Source organism: Bidens hawaiensis, unplaced genomic scaffold (genome assembly GCF_021521415.1).
Source record: "Bidens hawaiensis isolate Kalapana, Puna unplaced genomic scaffold, B.hawaiensis_p1.1 tig00007737_1, whole genome shotgun sequence".
Lineage (NCBI taxonomy): Eukaryota > Viridiplantae > Streptophyta > Magnoliopsida > Asterales > Asteraceae > Bidens > Bidens hawaiensis.
Genome location: NW_027491536.1, coordinates 366369 through 385824, shown reverse-complemented (window position 1 = coordinate 385824; position 19456 = coordinate 366369). Strand labels below are relative to the sequence as shown.

Genomic DNA, 19456 nt, shown 5'->3' with positions numbered 1-19456 from the left:
TATAACAAAATAGGTGAATATCAATATAAATTAAATAAATACATTCTTAAATATAAAATATTCTAAAAATTACTAATCATTAATTAAAAAAATGATATTTGTTTTTTAATATTATTGAAATAACAATTATGTTTTATTTTTTTGAGTCAAAATCGGTCCAAGTTCACCGATAAGATGTGATTCTGGCTGAGGTTGACACATTTGACTGATTCTTAGTAACTATGCGGATATACAGAAACTCGCCTCGGTGACATACATTGTAGCGAGTACTCGGAGAGTACTCGGCCTTGTAATGCTACTTTTACAACATTGCTAATTATCGACCAATTTATTATAAGCAGAAACCATTCTGAGCATGTAATTATATCATAAACAATTGCAAATAACTTTGTTTTTAACACCAAAAAACATATATATGTGATATGAATAAAAAAGTTTGTGCCCCCGAAACTTATGTGCTTTGACCGATTATGCGGCTCACACACCCTCCAAGCCTCCCTTGTATAGCCCATAGAAACTATATAGAATTATTAATACACCGTAAATAACTATCCCTTTTGCTTTAACTAAAAACCAATTCAAGAATCGTTATACATATATCTCCGAAAACGACGTATACACATTGTTGTGATCCTTAAATTGCAAACGAATTCACACCAACACCACTCATATTAATCCCATCGTCAAATAATCTTACATTACATTGCACGTAGTTTGTTTGGGGTAAAACCCTTGTCCAACAAGTTGTAGACATCACGGCTATACACAGATCACCGTTCGTACATGTCCGTGGCAAGGGTGGCGTTGCTGCTATAACAACAACAATTGAAAGCAACCCTTGTACGCACGGCGGACGTGGAGCTTTGCCGTCTGAAGGCGGGTGTCCATCTGATCTCCTCTTTCTTGCCGGTGGTGTTTTCCTTTCGTTCTCGTTGTAGCATAGGTGGTTTTAGATTATTATTATTATTATTATTATTATTATTATTATTATTATTATTATTATAGATATATATAAAAAAAAATTTGGTAGTGTTGTGATTTGTGAGTGAGTGAAAATGATGCTGAGAATTAAAAGGGTTCCTACTGTTGTTTCGAATTACCAGAAGGAAGAGACGGAGGAAGGCGGTGGTGTTGTGGTTGGGTGTGGGCGGAATTGTATGAGAGATTGTTGCCTACCAGGTGTTTATTAAAATGCCTTACCTTTTATTTTCAGTTTTTTTTTTAATTCTTAGGGGTGTGCATGGTTGGGTTAGGTTAGTTTTAACCGAAACCAAAGTTATCGGGTTAATCTAGTTTACGAACCAATCGGTTTTTGGTTATCCGTTCGGTTTGGTTATAGATATATGGTTAACCGAAAACGAACAGAAAATCGGTTTTTAGAAAAAAATCAGAAGGTTAACTATAGGTTATTGGTTCGGCTTGGTTTTATCGGTTATAGGTATATGGTTAACCGAACCAAACCGAAAAATGATTTCCAAAAAATCAAAAGGTTAACTCTTGGTTACTTGGTTATAGATATATGTTTAACCGAAACCGAACTGAAAAATGAATTTTTCAAAAAATCAAAAAATGAAGTGTTGGTTATTGCTTTGATCTAGTTATTTTTGGTTATAGATATATGGTTAACCGAAAACAAAGAAAATAATCGGTTTTTCAAAGATTCAAAAAGTTAACTGTCAGTTATTGCCTTGGCTTGATTTTATCGGTTATAGATATATGTTTAACCGAAACCGGACCAAAAAATTAACTGTTGCCTATAGATGATATATGTTTAACCGAAACAGAACTGAAAAATGAATTTTTTGTAAAATCAAAAAATTAACTGTTGGTTATTGCTTCGATTTGGTTATTTTCGGTTATAGATATATGGCTAACCAAAAAATCGATTTTCCAAAGCGTCAAAAAATTAACTGCCGGTTATTGCTTCGGTTTGGTTATTTTCAGTTACAGATATATATCTAACCGAAAATTCAGTTTTAATTTTCAAAAACAAAAAATTAACCATCGGTTATTTCGTCGGTTCCGTTTTTTCAGTTAATTCGGTTTCAGTTTGGTTAGTTCGGTTTATACTCACCCCTAAATATGCGTTTTGATGTGAATTGTTTATTGGTCTTGATGCGGTTTGTTTAATTGTTTTGATACAGGTGCAAAGCTACCTCTGTATGCTTTTCAAAAATATGACAAGGTTGAATCCAGTGACAAAAAGGATCCGCCTTTTGCTTTCTTGGATTCTCTTCTCCTTGGAGAGGTAATATATTATTATTATTATTATTATTATTCAAAATCAGCTTCTGTCTTAATAATTCGATTATTCGACTATCGCGTTAAGCTAATGATATTGTTTCTTGTTTTTATATTTAAAGTGGGAGGATCGTGCCGAGAGGGGCCTGTTTCGCTATGATGTTACCGCCTGCTCTACTAAGGTAGATATCAATTTCTTGAATCTTTGATAATAGGATTGCGGAAATAATCAAACATGCTAAATTTTGTTGCATATTAGTTATTAATTAGCTAGTTAACGTATGAATGAACAGGTGATTCCAGGAGATTATGGATTTATCGCTCAGTTAAATGAGGGCCGCCACCTCAAAAAGCGTCCAACTGAGTTCCGAGTGGATAAAGTTCTTCAGCCGTTTGATGGGAGCAAGTTCAACTTCACTAAAGTTGGACAAGAAGAGATTTTGTTTCAGTTTGAAGCAAGCAAAGACGGTGAAGTTGAGTTCTATCCAAATGCTCCTGTTGATGTTGAAAGCTCCCCGAGTGTCGTTGCCATTAATGTAAATTTTCTTAATCATGTTATACATTAAAGTAGATTCATGTGCGCTTAGGGGTGGCAAATGTGACCCATGGGTTGTATTAAAATGTATATAATGGGTCAAAATGGGTTAAATTTTTTTGACCCATTTCAAAAACCCCTCATTAAAAAATTCAAAAAAAATAACTAAAAAATTATAACTTGAAATATAAATCAAAAACTAAAAATGTAAAAATACTAATTTTTTTTTCCGTTTTTCTCGTTTCAATAAAAAAAAACCTTGAAGAATTGTCAATCCGTTTCAATAATATTCATTTTTAGTTTGACCCATTCTGACCCATTATATACATTTTAATACAACTCAATGGGTCACATTTGCCACCCCTATGTGCGCCACATGTTGATGTTATTTGTTGAATAATTGTTTTAATTTTAATTTTTCTTTTTTTGTAATTTATAGGTGAGTCCAATTGAATACGGACACGTGCTTTTGATTCCTCAGATTCTCGAGTGTCTGCCTCAAAGAATTGACCATGAAAGTTTGTTGCTTGCGCTTTACATGGCATCAGAAGCTGGGAATCCATACTTCCGTTTGGGTTACAATAGTCTCGGTGCTTTTGCTACCATCAATCATCTTCATTTTCAGGTTCAACTCTATTTTGATCTTCATTTTCATGTGTATTTTGAGTGTTTAAACTCTAAATGTAGAGAAGCTGTTTAATAAGCAATCCAAAACACAGTGTTGTAAAATCGGGATTAATCAGTATGACAGTTTTTATGTTTTTATATGTTTAATCCCGATTGATTGCTAGTCAGTACCCTGTTGGCTCACTAGCGCCTAACGAGTTCTACAACACTGCCAAAACACCCTCTAAATATATTTTATAAAGTTCCATAGCCTTACATGTATCTCAAGTAGGCCTGTAAACGAACCGAACGTTCAGTGAACTGTTCGTGAACCGTTTGGCGGAAAGTTCGTTTATTTAATAAACAAACGAACACGAACAAAAAATTTGTGTTCGTTTAATTAAACGAACAAACATGAACACATCTTCCGTTCGTTCATTTATGTTCATGAATGTTCGTTTATGTGTTAATAGAAAATAATTAATTTTTTTTTTTTGGATAAGTTATCTACTTAAAAGTTTTGTATTTGTTAATTTGTGTTCATTTACATTTGTTCATTTATGTTCATTTATCTTTGTTCAATTATGTTAAACGAACATAAACGAACAAAAGCTTAAATATTCGTTTGATTAAGCATTCGTGTTCGTTTAAAGCTAAATGAAAACGCCCTCAAAATATATTTTATATTTATGCTATGTTTCCACATTTCAGGCTTATTATCTTGCTGTCCCGTTTCCAATCGAGAAAGCTCCCACTAGAAAGATTACCGACTTCAAAGGCGGGGTTGTAATTTCCGAGATTCTCAAGTACCCTGTTAGAGGCCTCGTCTTCGAAGGCGGATACTCACTTGAAGAGCTATCAAATGCCGTCAGTGATTCCTGCATTTGCCTCCAAGACAACAATATACCTTATAATCTTCTCATCTCAGATTCTGGGACCCGCATGTTTCTATTACCTCAGGTAGATACACTTGGCATCCACTACTTATTAACGGGTCAATTTTCATTTTTAACGGTTAAAATAAAAAGAAGACAAAATGGCAAAAGACGTCCTTTATGTTTAATCGTTTTTTCAGTGGACATCCTTTAGCAAAAGAAATGACAGAAAACATCCTTTACGTTTAAAAACTCTATCACATTATGTCCTTTGACCCTAACCCATGTGTTAAACGACCCGAACACGACATGAAAACTATCAGTTTTAGGTTGGTAGATGTAACGTGTTGAAAAAGGGGTCGTGTTTAGGTTGACCCGTATAAAAAACGTGTGGTCCCATTAACCACTTTACATTGCGAATTTTTTTATTTTTTACTTTTTCAAAAAGAAATTTTTTTTTTCATAAACGACTAAGATTTTTCGGTTTACCTTGAAAAATGATTTGTCACCAAAACTTTTATTTTTTTTCTTTTAATTACTACCAAAGTGTTTGCTCGCTTTTTTGGGTTAAAAAAAATCATAATATTTCAGTTAAACGAGTCGTGATTGGCCTGACACAACTTATGTTTGTCCGAGTATTTGACCCGAATAAAAATATGGGTCACATTTAGGTTCCACAATTTAACCCGCCAACCCCGACACGATTGACCTCCCTACACTATTAATGAATTACTTATCCATAAATATATTTAAAATGGACAAAAGAGTGTTTGTGTGTCAAACCAGCCCGTTTCGACCCATACCTGTTACCCAACCGCCCGACTCTTGCCAACTCTTGTGTGTTTCCAAATTTTCTAATGTTTTATTGTAAATAATTGGCATGCAGTGCTATGCCGAGAAACAAGCTTTAGGAGAAGTAAGTCCCGAGCTTCTAGACACGCAAGTGAACCCTGCGGTTTGGGAGATCAGCGGACACATGGTGTTGAAACGTAAACAAGACTACGACGGCGCCAGCGAGGACAACGCGTGGCGTCTTCTTGTTGAGGTGTCACTCTCTGAGGCCCGGTTCCAGGAAGTGCTAGCCATCATCTTTGAAGCCATCTCGTGTGTTGTTACCGAGAATGTGAGCTTGTGTGATGAAGATGAACAAGATATTGAAGACGTTGATGCGCTTAAGAACGGACCCCACCAGACGGCCATTGTTGCCGGGAAGCAAGAATGTCTGGTTCAGCACTAGGGGTAGTTTAGGTATTTTGAAAACGAGTGTTTCGTGTCGTAAAGTTTATGTATAACTCCTTAAATAACAACACGTTTCGTGTGTTGATTGGAGCTTGTGTTATGTTTTGTAAAATACTTGTGTGATTGTGCTAAAGATTTGATGTTTTATTCTTTATTTTGATTATGTTTTATAATGTATTTTTTAAATGAAAAGAGCATGTTTAACAAAGTACATCAGTATACCCAGATTCGGTAATATGGTTGTAAAAGAAAAAACTTGTGTGACAAATTACGCAACGAGAAAAACGTTTCAATGGGTAAGTGACGCAATTCATCGCTTTTGCCTAGGGGTGCAAACAAGCTGAGTTGCTCGAGATCGGCTTGTTAAAAAGCTCGATTTGGCCTAAAACTTAGCTCGTTTAATAAGCGATCCCGTGCTTCACTTATCGAGCTCGAGTCAGCTCACGAGCCTAAACAAGCATGTTATTTATATAATTTTTAAAACATACATTTAATAATAATATATATTATGTTATGAAAATTAATAAATAAAAATAACTAAATAATATATATTGTTTTGTACATAAAATTATAATAGAAAAAAATATATAAAAATAATTGTAAATATATAAAAAATAATTGATAAATAGCAAACGAGCCGAGCTCAAGCGAACCGGGAACAACCCAGCTTGAAAATCGGACGGCTTCGTCGTTCGAATTGTAGTACCGGGCCCAAGTCCCCTGGAAGGGGGCGCCACAGAGGGTGAGAGCCCCGTCGTGCCCGGACTCGCTAAGGAGTGTGTAACAACTCACCCGGCCGTCAAGGCAAGCGCCAGGCCTCGATGACTAGGAGGGCTCAAGCTTTGAAAATAGAGCTCGAAACGAGCCGAGCTCGAGCTCGGGCTCTGTGTAAGTTAAACAAGCCGAGCTCGGACTCGGCTCGTTTGCACCCCTACGTTTGCCTATGGCGCACTTTTAAGGCGAAGAGAGATGGTAATTGTATTCCAGATTCGGTGACAAAACCCATCTTACTTGTTTATCTAAATGAGTCAGCCAAAACACACTTCAACCAAGATCTAACTCACAGTAAGCACACAAAAACGTATTCTGTCACACCATGTTACAAACATATTAATAAGTCGGAAACTTCTGATCCACGTCACGCGCCCATGCTTCCAACCCGCCAACAATATCCTTCGCAAAAGTAAACCCCTTATTATGCAGCAACTGAACAGCTCTTTGTGAATCATTACCTCTTCTGCATACTACATACAAACCGGCATCCAAACCATCAACGGTCCCATTGCTTTCTTGCACAAATTTCAATTCAGATGTGACCTCGGGTAACCGAGACTCCAAATTTGCAAGTGGTATGTTTATGGATTTGGGAAGGGAAATGATCTTGTAGTGGTGAGATGGTCGTACGTCGATTAGCACGTGTGGTGAGCCTTTTTTAATAACCTCGTCGTATTCCTTGCTGCTTATTCTAGAGTCTGGTGTTAGCAGTTTCAACTTTAAAGGAGCCTGTAAATAATTTGAGTTATATAATATATACAAGATAAAAGAGTCATGGTTGCAGATAGAAACGGGTCGGGTTGGGTTGGGCTGACAGAAATTACGTTTTTATGCGAAAAAAATAATAATTTGTTTTTTGATTACTCTATAAAATAGTAACAAAGTTTTGAAACTGTTCCAATAAGGTCTCAATCATAGATATTTTACCTGGATAGCAGGTTATGTAGGTTTTTTTATTATTAAATAGTTGACATTGCAAAATATTTTAAAAAAATTGACAAAATTAGTATAAATTGAGAAAAAAAATTGCAAAAAACATCAGTTTCTTTTTTTGCAATTTTTTAATTTTTTTCGCAATTTAAAAATTATTTTTCTCAATTTTTTTAAAAATAATTTGCAATGTCAAACTATTTAGAAATAAAAAAACCTACATAATCTGCTATCCGGGTCAAATATTTAAAATTAGAACAAAAAGGAAACTTTAGTGACCTAATTGGAACAAAACATTTTATGAATGACATGATTGGAACAGTTTCAAAACTTGGTTACTATTCTATAGAGTAATCCCGTTTTATATAAACAATTAATCTTGTCATGTATGATAGCAGAAATGACATTATTTCAAAAGGATAAATGTTATCACTATCAGAGATATTTTTAATCTTTCCCAGGATTTTAAGGGTATTTTCGTCCATGCATTTTGACCAATATTGATACGACAAATGAACCTAAAGACATATACGGGTGGCCTATAAAGTAGTTTCAGTAACCCAATGGCCGTAATGAAGAAAGTTAAATGCTTGTGCACAGTAACTTATCAATGCCAAAGAACTATAACTTTGTTTTCAGTATGATCGGGTTTGCCATTCAAAAGAGGGTGGCAGCGCAGCTTGTTGCCCGCTTATCCACCTCTCTATTGTAATTGGATCCTTTTATTTAATATATGAAAGTTTATATTTATAAAAAAAAAATCTCGAATTTTTTAATAGAATGATCTTCCGGGATTTTATAAATTGAAAACACTTTTATATATTTGAACTACTTGTTTAGTGGTTGTAATATGAACCAAAACAATTAGGAAGATTTATGGGATAAGAAAACAAACCACAGTTAACGGTGACTGAGTGAATTTCTCATAATCAAACTGTTGAAACTGCTCTCGCGTCATTGGACTTTCTCCACAAGCTTCACACTGTAATGACCGTCCCCTAATCTTTACCTAAAAAAGTAACAAACTACCAATTAGAAAAGTTAAACCCCTTCTCATCGGATATTCAGATGTACAAGATAATTAAAGAATAGTATTTGTAACTGCGAAGATAACTTACAATGCGGATTCTGGCTGATAGTGCATCAAAAAGAAGCATCCTTCCAGAAAGTGGCTCGCCAACTAAGCTTGCCAACTTGATAGCCTCGAGGGCTTGAAGACAACCAATAACACCAGGAACTGTGAGGATATGGAGGGTAGCAAGATTATTATATGCAAATCAAGTGATATTTTAAAAATAAAAAAGCAAACTAAAATGCAATCTAAAGTAAAGATAACATGATAAAAGACTGGAAATATCATCTCTTGATTATATTTTAAGTTGTTTTCGGTAAACATATTATTTGTGTTTTACTATAAATTATGACCATGTTGTGATTACAAAACAGTGTTTACATTAGAGGTGGACAAACAACCGGTTAATCGAACCGAAACTGAACCGATTATGTAGAAACCGGTTTGGAACCGATCAAAACCGCAGGTTCGGAACCGGTTTGTAATTTTCTCCACCAAAACCGGTTAACCGAACTGAACCGGGCAAAAACCAGTCAAAACCCAAACCGAAACCAATCGTAACATAGTAAGAAACCGGTTTCAAACCGAACCGAAACCGATCATAAACCGGTTTCGACTTTTGTTGACCAAACCAAACGGTTTTAACCAAAACCGATTTTGAGTTTTGAACCGGTTTGTGCACCTCTATTTACAATAAGAGCCAGTTCACATATGGAAAGAAAGTAAAGAGCTTTTGTCATTTTCACCAGATTTCAAGTGCCACGTCAGCTGACTAGTCATCGTGTTGACCAGGTAACCGGTGAGCATACATCAAATCAAAATTTCGAAAGTTTGAAGTGTTTCGTTATAAGGGTTTAAAAGTTTAAGCTTTTTGTGAGCAAATATAAAAATTGTACAGAATTTGGTTACCATTTTTATGCAATTTTACAATATTAATCTTCCATCAACAGCTTACGAGGCTGTATGGATTAAATAATAAACTTCAACCCATTTGCCTCGTTTCCACTTTAACTAGATCCAACGGTTTTGATATATTTATAATAGACAAAACCAAATTGATCCATTTATAACTAAAGGACGATTAAGAGAAACACTGGTCCATATTTAAAAGCGGGCAACTTTTTTGAGACAAAACGAAAAAATGTAACAACTTATGATCCTCAAAAACAGCTCAGCCAGAATTTTAGCTTACCTAAGAACACCACTGTCGGAGCACCTTTGACACGCTGTTGTAGGCGGTGGAGTTGGAAAAAGGCATCGATAACACGGACATCCATTGTAATTATAAACCGCAAGCTACAAATCAGTTAAAAAAATATACAGATGCAGTTATATATACAAACATAAAACAAGTATCAATATTTCAAATATTATGTACTTTGTACCTGTCCTTCCAAACCGAGTGCAGCACCTGATACAAGCGGCTGCACAAATAATCATTGCACATTAACATTAAATATTTTTCAAATAATGTGACTTTGAATGTATTGAACCTTGAAAGTACACACCTTTCCCAGTAAAACACAGCAATCACTGATCAAATATCGGCTGGGAGCATTATCGGTGGCGTCTATTACAATGTCGTATCTAAAAGATTAACGGTTATGGAATTCATTAAAGAGTTACGCGATAAAAGATTAATAAAAGGTGAAAGTAATATTAAAGATTTTTTTTTAATCGGAACGTTAAAGAACTTAAACACAAATATATTGCATTTTGTTAGCTCCGTGTAAGAAGGATACTTACTTGCTGACAATCTCTAAAGCATTTGATGTGCGTAAAGCCTCTTTGTGTTCCACTATTTCAATCGTGGAATTAATTCTGATACATAAATTTACAATACATGCAAAACATTAATAACTAGCCTCACACAGCCTATATTCTTGGCTATATTTAACAAGAAATGAAAATAATAAAAAAAATGAATAAACTGCGGTTTTGGTCCTTGTGGTTTGTCCAAATCTGCGATTTTAGTCCAGTAGTTTCAAATTTGTGATTTTCATCCCTGTGGTTTCATTTCACTTGCAATTAAACCCAATCCCACTAACCCCGTTAAGTCTGGTCGTTAGACCATCAACGTGACCTTCAAATTAGGGGTAGTTTTGTCCTTTTTTCCCCCTAAATACACCCCAGCCCCTCACGTGAGGGTTCTTGCCAATTAGGACGAGGGTTTATTTGGGTTGAAAAAAGACAAAACTGCCCCTCACGTGAGGGGCACGCTGACGGGTTTTACGACCAGACTTAACAGGGTTAGTGGGATCGAGTTTAATTGCAAGTGAAATGAAACTACAGGGACGAAAATCGCAAATTTGAAACCATTTGACTAAAACCGCATATTTGGACAAACCACAAGGACGAAAACCGCAAAGAAAGAAAGAACATACAAACGGCAGGTTGCAGCAGCAGATTCTACTTTAGACCGACCTATGTATGCTTCACCATGAATAATCTGAAATACTTTAACAAATTTAGTAAAGTGACATCATGTTTGGTAGCACAATACAAAGAACACGCGTCTAAAAGACGATGTACACCACTAATAAGGAACAATGGTACTAACAAATGTAATGGAGAAAGTAGTATTAACATACCTGCCTGTGCAGATTATTTAGCTCAACAACATCATGATCCACCATACCAAGCCTACCTGTCAAGATTTAACTAAATTATTAATCTAACTATCCAATAGCCTAAATTGTTTTTATTTCCACACATATATCCGTTGTCATTGGTATCAATAAACTCTATAGATTGAAATCAATTAAAAATAAAAACAGATATCTCACCTACACCACAGGCTGCTAGATATAACAGAGCAGGTGATCCCAAACCACCAGCTCCAATTACTAAAATCGACGATTTTATGAGATTCGACTGTCCTGCAAACAAATTATACATAAGTTTATAAGGTGATGTCGGTGCCACAATCCAATTTTTGTATATTTTATTAGTTTTTTTGTTTCAAATATATTAACTTGATGTGATTATTTTGTAGGTTTAGTTTCTGTATTGTTACAAACTTAAACCAATACCGACTAAATTTGTGTCAACTCGCCGCCGCAACGCCGAGCTTACCGAGCGAATAAAGGTGGTTTTAAATATGTTTTTTTCTTTAACATTAGGCTATACGCGCGTGTGTCACTACTATTCTAGGTTTTTACTAATTTACCCTTTTAAGTTTAGTTTTAGTACCATAATGAGCCTAACCAATACCGACCAAATTTGTATTGCCTTGATCATAAGTTATAGTACATGTGTCATATTGTTTTGGGCGTTTACAAATTCATTTTTTTATTTAATGCCAGTCCCATAACGAACCTAACCGATACCCAACTGAATTCATGTTGCTCTGATCATATGTTGCACACGTGTCATACTTTTTTGGGCATTTACAAATTTATTTTTTTGATTTAGTGTTGATACCGAACTACCGTTACAAACCTAACCGATACCGACCAAATTCGTGTCGACTCGCCGCCGCAACGCCCAAGTTTAACCAACCGAATAACCGTTCTTTAAAATGTTTTTTATTATTACAGGCTATACGAGTGCCACTACTTCTATCTGGGTTTACTAATTTATTTTTGGGCTTACTGCCAATACCGTAACAAACCTAACCGATTTCAACCGAATTCGTATTGCTTTAATCATGAGCAATGAGTCGACACTGTTTTGGGCTTCTAGAGAATTATTTTAACTGTTTGGTATTGGTGCCGTTACAAACTTAACTGATACCAACCAAATTCGCGTCTCGGTAGTTTCGTTACCTAGTTAATGTGAATATGATGAACTTTAACAATAAAACCACATAAGTAAACGCATAAATCCAATGATTTTACACACTGCTATAACTAGGCTTGTAAACGAACCAAACATCCGGTAAACCGTTCGGCGGGAATTTCATATATGTTCATTTATTTAATAAACGAACAAACATGAACAAGTATTTGTGTTCGTTTAATTAAACAAACGAACAAGAACGCATGTTTTGCTCGTTCATTTATTTTCATTTATGTCCGCTTATTTATGTTCGTTTACATATTAATAAAAAATAATTAAATAGTATCTTAAAGAGTCATCTAATTAATGACTTAATGGTTTTATATCTGTTCATTTATGTTCATTTAAGCGTGTTTATATATGTTCGTTTATGTTTGTTTGTGTTTATTTACATTTGTTCATATATGTTCATTTATGTTTGTTTATTTTTGTTTAGTTATGTTCGTGAATTGTTCGTTTATAATTTAAACAAATGAACATAAACAAACATGCCCATTCTTTAAATAAACAAAAACGAACACAAAATATGTTTTCGATAAGTGTTCGTGTTCGTTTAAAGTTAAACAAACAAACACGAACTCCTATAACCTATGCAGTCAATATCGCCGATATATCAGTTATCTATCCCTTGGTAAAACATCGGTCTTAATATCGGTACTAATAATATCAGCGTATTGATATTGACCGAAACTGGATCGATATTTGACCAATATATACGATATTAGTGTTTTAAGTCTTAATCAGTTAGTACTTGCTAAGACCGTTAGTGTTTTGCAAATTTCAGAAGGTTAATTTGTTAAGAGTAGGACGGAGTATGTACTGAATTATCCGATAGCTTTCCGCATTAACTTCTTAGCCTATAACGACAATATAATATAAATTGTGAACCACAATATATATAAGCAAACCTTGAACACCAAAGGACGGTAGTAACAGCTGACGGCTGTATCTATAAATATTATCCGGAGTCAAACCATGACCTCCGTTAACACTAACGGCAGCAGATGAAGATTCATCATCTTCTTTATTATTATTTTCCGATTTTGATTGTATTTGTTTAAGCTGAGCTTCGATGGCGGATATTCGAGCCTCGATGTCTCGTTTGGAGTGCTTTAACGACTCCAGTTCACGGAGTAATACGTCACCAGCAGCAGCAATTTCTCCGTTGGATTCCATTTGGTTGAGTTTGATTATGAGTGTGAGAGAATTTGGGGGTTTTGGCGGCAGAGTTGAATAATATTAATAATATGATGATGATAAACTCATAAACCCTAATTTAGAAAAGTTATAATTTATTTTTTTAACTATATTTTTTAATAATATCGTCTCTTGGCGCCTTTTGCTAAAATGCATGAACCGTGTCTTTCCGGTTTTTGTAACGCTGTTTAACCAACCGAACTCTCGGTGATAAGGTGCACAAATTGGGTTTTTTCACTCGGAACTGGATAGAAACCGGTTCTAGGTATGGTCAATAAAAGTCAAAATCAGGTCGGATATAGTCAGGTACTTGACCGGCTTTTATTCGGGTTTCAGGTAGGATCCGGTTTTGACCGGGTATTTTCGGTTCCAGTTCCAGGTACGGCTCCAGGGAGAAATCTAATACCGGGTTGGGTACAGGTAGAAACCAGTTCCGGGTCGGGTCCGAAACTAGGTATTTTGTGCACTCTTATCGGGATTTGTTATAGCGGACGGAGTGACAGTGGGGGGCGGAATCAGTGACGGATCCAGTATGTTTTTCCCATGGATTGGAGCATGTTTGGGTTTGGGTTTGGGTTTGGGTTTGGAAAATTTTTATTGGCTTATTGGTGTTTTAAAAGACTCAATAAGTTAAAATGTGTTTTACAATCATAAAAATCTTTTTTATTTTAACTTTTTGAAAAGCGTTAAAAAACAGTTTTTTAAAAGCCCTAAATCCTGTTTTTTCAAAAAGGCTTTTTGAATAAGCTAATAAATATTTTTTAAACTAAATCCCAAATATGTTCTTGATCTTAAAGATGTATTTTCTTTGTTATCATTTTGTTTTAAATATTGTTTTGGCTTCCGTGCAAATACTATAACGAACCAATTGAATTCGTGCCTCTTTGATAATAAGTTGTATGTGTGCCGATACTATTATTGGCGTTACATATTTACTTTTTGAATTTAGTGCGAGGTCATAACTCATAACAAGCTTAACATATATCAATTAAACTCATGTCACCACAACGCGGCGAGTTTTACCAGTTTTACCTAGTCTATATCAAGTAAAAGATCAAACTCATCATCATCACTGCCTATAACAATTTATATTGTATGCCTTTTAGCAAAAATTAGAATATTTTCTAATCTTTGAAAAAAAAAATAAGGTATTGCCATTTGAAGGGATAAATGATATGATATATCATATATATGAATAATATGCTCATTTTTTTCAGTGTGAAGTTGTGAACATAAAGATGTGACTGCTACGTGTGACCAAATAGGGTTATACACATGGTTTAACAAAGGTGACGTGTCAACTGCCCACTACTCTTCATGATATGCGCAGCCTTTGAAGCTTCCATAAATAATAGTCCGACCACCGTACGTTGTTATCTCACTTCTCCGGCATGGGACGTCGCCACCTTCTCTACCTTCTCTACACCTCCTCGGTTCGGCCGCCGGCTGCCACGCCTTACTTGGTGGCGCCACCTCCGCGCTCTCTTTTTCGTAAGGTAATTCCATCATCATATTATGATCTAGTCAGTCGTCTTCGAGGTTTCTAGTGCCCCATGACGATAATAAGAAATGAGAAATGAGCCTTATATAAATTTACTAGTTTGAGATCCGTGTATAACACGGCTAGTTCTTTAATATTTAATAATAAATAATCACTATACAATAAATAATAAACCCGCTAAACACTATTAATACAGCCGTTGTATAATAGTCTTTAAAACAATTTTAAAGTAACACCGCAATTTTTTGAATAAAAATAGGAAGTAAATATTCAATTAACAAATTTTGAAACATAAATTTTAAAAATTGTAACTATTATTTTACTATTATAAATTTGTTAAAGAATGTGAGGTTTAACTTGAGAGCTACAAGTGATAAAACTTGTAGTTTTTTATCAATTACTTGTAGTTTTTTATTAGAAGGTAGAGACAGAGATTTTATTTCTAACTTTTTTTTTATCTAATTACACATAAACTATAGACTAATTGCTAAATTACTATATGACTTTTCTTTTGATATTTTTTTACCTGATTTTGTGGTTTAACATTTTATTATTAGGTTTGTTATATATAAGAAAAAATATTTTAAAAAATTTGTGTCCCAAACTAAAGCGGTGTCCAAAACCACTTCGCCACTGTTGGTGAAGCTTGGATATATAAACCTTGTGCTTTAACAGTGGCGGAGCTTGAATATATAGTCAAGGGGCCAGACTCAAAATAATTATGAACGAGAGGTGTTGAGCTTAAAATTTTGTTTTCAAATACAAAACAAGTAAATTTACACCATGTATCAAATTTTCGATCGAAAAATTATAAATTTACACAAGCAAAAAAAACTAAGGGGTGGGCCCATCCGGCCCTAACTAAGTTGTGCGACGCCCATGCGCACCAAGCCTAGGTTTGGATCTTTGAATAGACTTTTAAAGGCGCTATAGAAACAAAATACAATTAAGTCAACAATATGAAGTTATGAGCACATGTATTTTGGATGACAAACTCGTGTCAACCCGATTCTATTAAACTTAAAAGTTCATCACACATAGATAATAATAATAATTGCATGACAAAATCGAATCGTGTCAACCCGTTTATATTAAACTCAAAATTCGACACACGCAAATAGTTACGTGATATGTGTTTTTAAAATAAATCTAAAGTTATTTAACTTTAAATAATAAATAAAACAAGTTAATCTAATCATAACTTTTTATCTTATATTCTTGGATCTTTAATTATTATTCTACGTTTAGCTCTCTTTGATTAAAACGAGTGTAGTTTTTGTAAACATTCTATTATTATTAATCTTAATCATGTACAAAGTTCATAATTTGGTAATACAGTGTTGTTTTATGCTAGTATTGAAATTACAAGCTAATGAGATGTATTGAATATGATGTAAGGGATACAGCCATGAAACAAGCCACGAAAACCATGTCGACGAGTCGATAAATCACGAGAGAGCACCCTCAACTTTAGAAGAATTCAGAAAGCTGGAAGAAAAGGCGAATGAAGGAGTCGCTAGCCAGGCGGTGGATAAGGCGGAAGATGGTTTCATGGAATCAGCAACGGGCAAAGGCGACGTCAAGTCCGTCAAAGAGAGTTTCAAGAAGGGTTCCGACGACGGTGATGGTGGTAAGACCGGAGATTTTAAAAGGAGATTTTAAAAACACAAAATGAATAACTTGAATAACTTTTATTTTATTTATTTTTTTGTCATGTATGAAGCTTGATAAAGCTTGATAGTACTTTATGGAAATAGGAATGTAAATGTATATTATAATAATTATTATACTTTGGTTTGTGATTTTGTATCTGGACATTGCATGTGTGTACATGATTAAGTGTTTTTAGTTTTAAAATTTGGAGGGTGTCAAAGCTATAATTTTAAGTTGTTTTTTTACTACAAATATAAGGTAGAGTTGGTTGCAACGAAAATAAAAGATTATGGGTTGAAATCGTAAAATTTAAACCGTAAAGTTCAAAATAGCAATTTCGAACAAACCAATGTACAATATTCGCAATTTATTCTTTGCAGTTTATCATATATAAATTGTCACTAGTAAGAAATCAAATCACTAAAAACATGAACTTAAAGGCATTGATGATAAAGTAGATCATCAAAAGGTTGGTTCATGTAGTAACATGAACTCAAAGCCATTGATGATAAAGTAGATTATTAAAAGATTGATGATAAAGTAGATCATTAAAAGGTTATGTGGTACCATAGGACACATGTACTTTTATTTTCTTTGTATTGTACTTTTTCTAGTTAGTTGTTAGATCATATGTCAAATCAACGATTAAGGAATTACGTGACAACTTGTGTACAAAGGACACGTGTGGTGGCTCGGGTTATTAAACCTCTTCCAAGTCTTAACTAAATAATTTAATTGTTGTTTATTTAAATATTAGTTTCTAAAATGACAAAATTAATTTAAAATGAAAACTTAATGGAACTAATGAAACTCTCACAATGACAAAGACGAACCGTCTAGCTAGGGTACCCTAATGAAAATTAACAAGACTCGGGTAACAACGGACACATAAAACAGGGTTCTATAGATATACTATCTAAACACAACTAAGGGCAACTAGATTTCCATGGTAGTATCACTAAAAGCCCCTAAAACAACTAGAAAGTAGTAGATGATTATGATGGAATTCCTAAGTACCCTAATGATAAATTACTTAGTCTCAATATCACAAACTCCTTTAAGGCTTCGTAATCCTAACAAACCTAGGGAACAAGGGGCAATTCAATTTTAATTATGATATATAACTCGCTTTACAAATTAACCTAATCAAAACTAGACAACCGATCAAGGTAAAAAGGCGGTCAACTAAATTATCAAGGCCAACAAGATAAACCGACTGCTAATGTCTTAGTCTGACTAAAAGGAGATGAACCACTAGGATAAACATAACTATACAATGAATCATATGGCTAACTATGACCATAAACCGAAATCACAAAGTTAACGGTTTAACACACAACCCTAAGAGACACGAAACAAATTCATGCAAAACAATATCACACGAGTCATCAATTCACATACAATCACAATAACATTCACAAAATAAAATCACAAAAATATAATATTGACAATAAAAATTCAATCATATGCTCATTAATCAACCCGAAACACTCGTGAATCAATCATTGTTCAACAAAATACAGTAGATAGTTCAATTGATTTAGCTACTTATAATCATAAACGAAACACAGTTAATTCCAATAGCAAAACTCGCGATAACAGTTATGCGACTCGTTTAACGTTCCAAACCTTCAATCTCTTGCCCACACAATTATTTTGTGTCAACAGCCTCTCATAAACTCTCTTTCGATGCCTCCAAACCTTGAACAGCAGCCGTCCCAATAAAACTGCTGCTGCCATCAAAATAATATTATTGTCAAACCCTTAACCTCATTTAGAACCATTTGGCATTGTCTTTATATAATAAAAAATTATTTTTTCTTTGATTTGCCGTGCGTCCAAAGGCCCACCTAAATCTCTATTCTTTTTTTTCTTGCATGTGTGCACATTTATTCTTGAGATGATATTTATTACCTTAAAAAGAAGAATAAAATACAAATTTTGTCCTTTAAACTATATGATTTACGGATCAGGTCTTCTAAATTGTTTATTTTCAAACGACGTTCTTTATATGCTATGTTTATTTGATTTTCGTCATTTAAGCTAACATCTCATTCATTCGATAAGTTGATGCACGTGAGTAACATGTTAGGGCTTTCTGGTCTTTTAACATGTCAATTCTCCCTCCCTCCCTCCCTCTCTCTCTCTCTCTCTCAGACCACGATAAAACACCAGATCAATCATACCCAAATGTCTTTAACATGTTTGCATATTACTCACGTGCATCAACTTAACGGAGTAATTGGATGACAGTTAGCCTAAAAAACGAAAATTAAATAAACATAGCATGTAAAGAACACCGCCTGAAAGTAAACATTTTAAATGACCCGATCCGTAAATCATGTATGTTTAAAAGACAAAATTTGTATTTCGTCTAAAAGGAGTATTACAAATAATAAAGTTAATTACAATGTGAGTTACAATTCCAAGGAGTTATTCTTGATATTTATTTTCTTACTATTATTAATTTTCTTTTATCTTCTATCTATTATATTTAACACAATTAAAATAAAAATAAAAATAATACAAATAATAGCATATATAAACATCATGAGACTTGATTACTTAATTATTTTAGCTCGCTGTTTTTTGAAACCTATAAATAAAAATATGAAACTAAAACAAGTAGAATATACTAAAAACCATTAAAAGTGTAATAAATAAGTAACCCTAAGGCTCTGTACTATTAACGTTAAACTTATGTCTTATGTTTCGATATATATGATAGTGACACTGACACGTCACCCTTCCGAGGTGGGGTGCTACAAGTATTTCCTACTCTAATAATAACTTAAAACTGAATTTATAACACAACATATTAACAAAGAACATACCTTAGCAAGCCTAGTATACCAGATATAGTGCACCAATGGGATGTGTATCCTTTTACTGTGATACATAATTATGTTACATAACTAGTTTTTTCATATGAGACAGGCGTTGGTAAATCCGAGCTTTATGACGGTGAGTCGATGTGGATTCGATCGGTATCGGTTACGTTCGTGACGGTATAGGCATTGTTATTAAATTTGAGCGTTAACACCCAAAAACTT

At 34.2% G+C, this 19456-nt stretch overlaps 2 protein-coding genes across 2 annotated transcripts; one reads left to right on the top strand and one right to left on the bottom strand.

Annotated features, from left to right (window-relative positions):
* The first annotated feature begins 996 nt into the window (after positions 1-996).
* Positions 997-5894, top strand: LOC143635866 (GDP-L-galactose phosphorylase 1-like). The gene is made up of 7 exons (XM_077103592.1): positions 997-1179; positions 2145-2248; positions 2364-2423; positions 2535-2777; positions 3216-3401; positions 4094-4342; positions 5144-5894. Exons 1-7 carry the CDS (start codon positions 1056-1058, stop codon positions 5492-5494), a joined length of 1317 nt encoding a protein of 438 aa, XP_076959707.1. The 5' UTR covers positions 997-1055; the 3' UTR covers positions 5495-5894.
* Positions 5895-6589: 695 nt separating this feature from the next.
* On the bottom strand, positions 6590-13298 carry LOC143635848 (adenylyltransferase and sulfurtransferase MOCS3-like). The gene is made up of 12 exons (XM_077103579.1): positions 12961-13298; positions 11059-11151; positions 10864-10919; positions 10657-10721; positions 10019-10093; positions 9781-9859; positions 9658-9696; positions 9465-9568; positions 8510-8520; positions 8319-8437; positions 8096-8209; positions 6590-6999 (listed from the first exon to the last, which is right to left on the bottom strand). Exons 1-12 carry the CDS (start codon positions 13226-13228, stop codon positions 6607-6609), a joined length of 1416 nt encoding a protein of 471 aa, XP_076959694.1. The 5' UTR covers positions 13229-13298; the 3' UTR covers positions 6590-6606.
* Positions 13299-19456: the final 6158 nt, after the last annotated feature.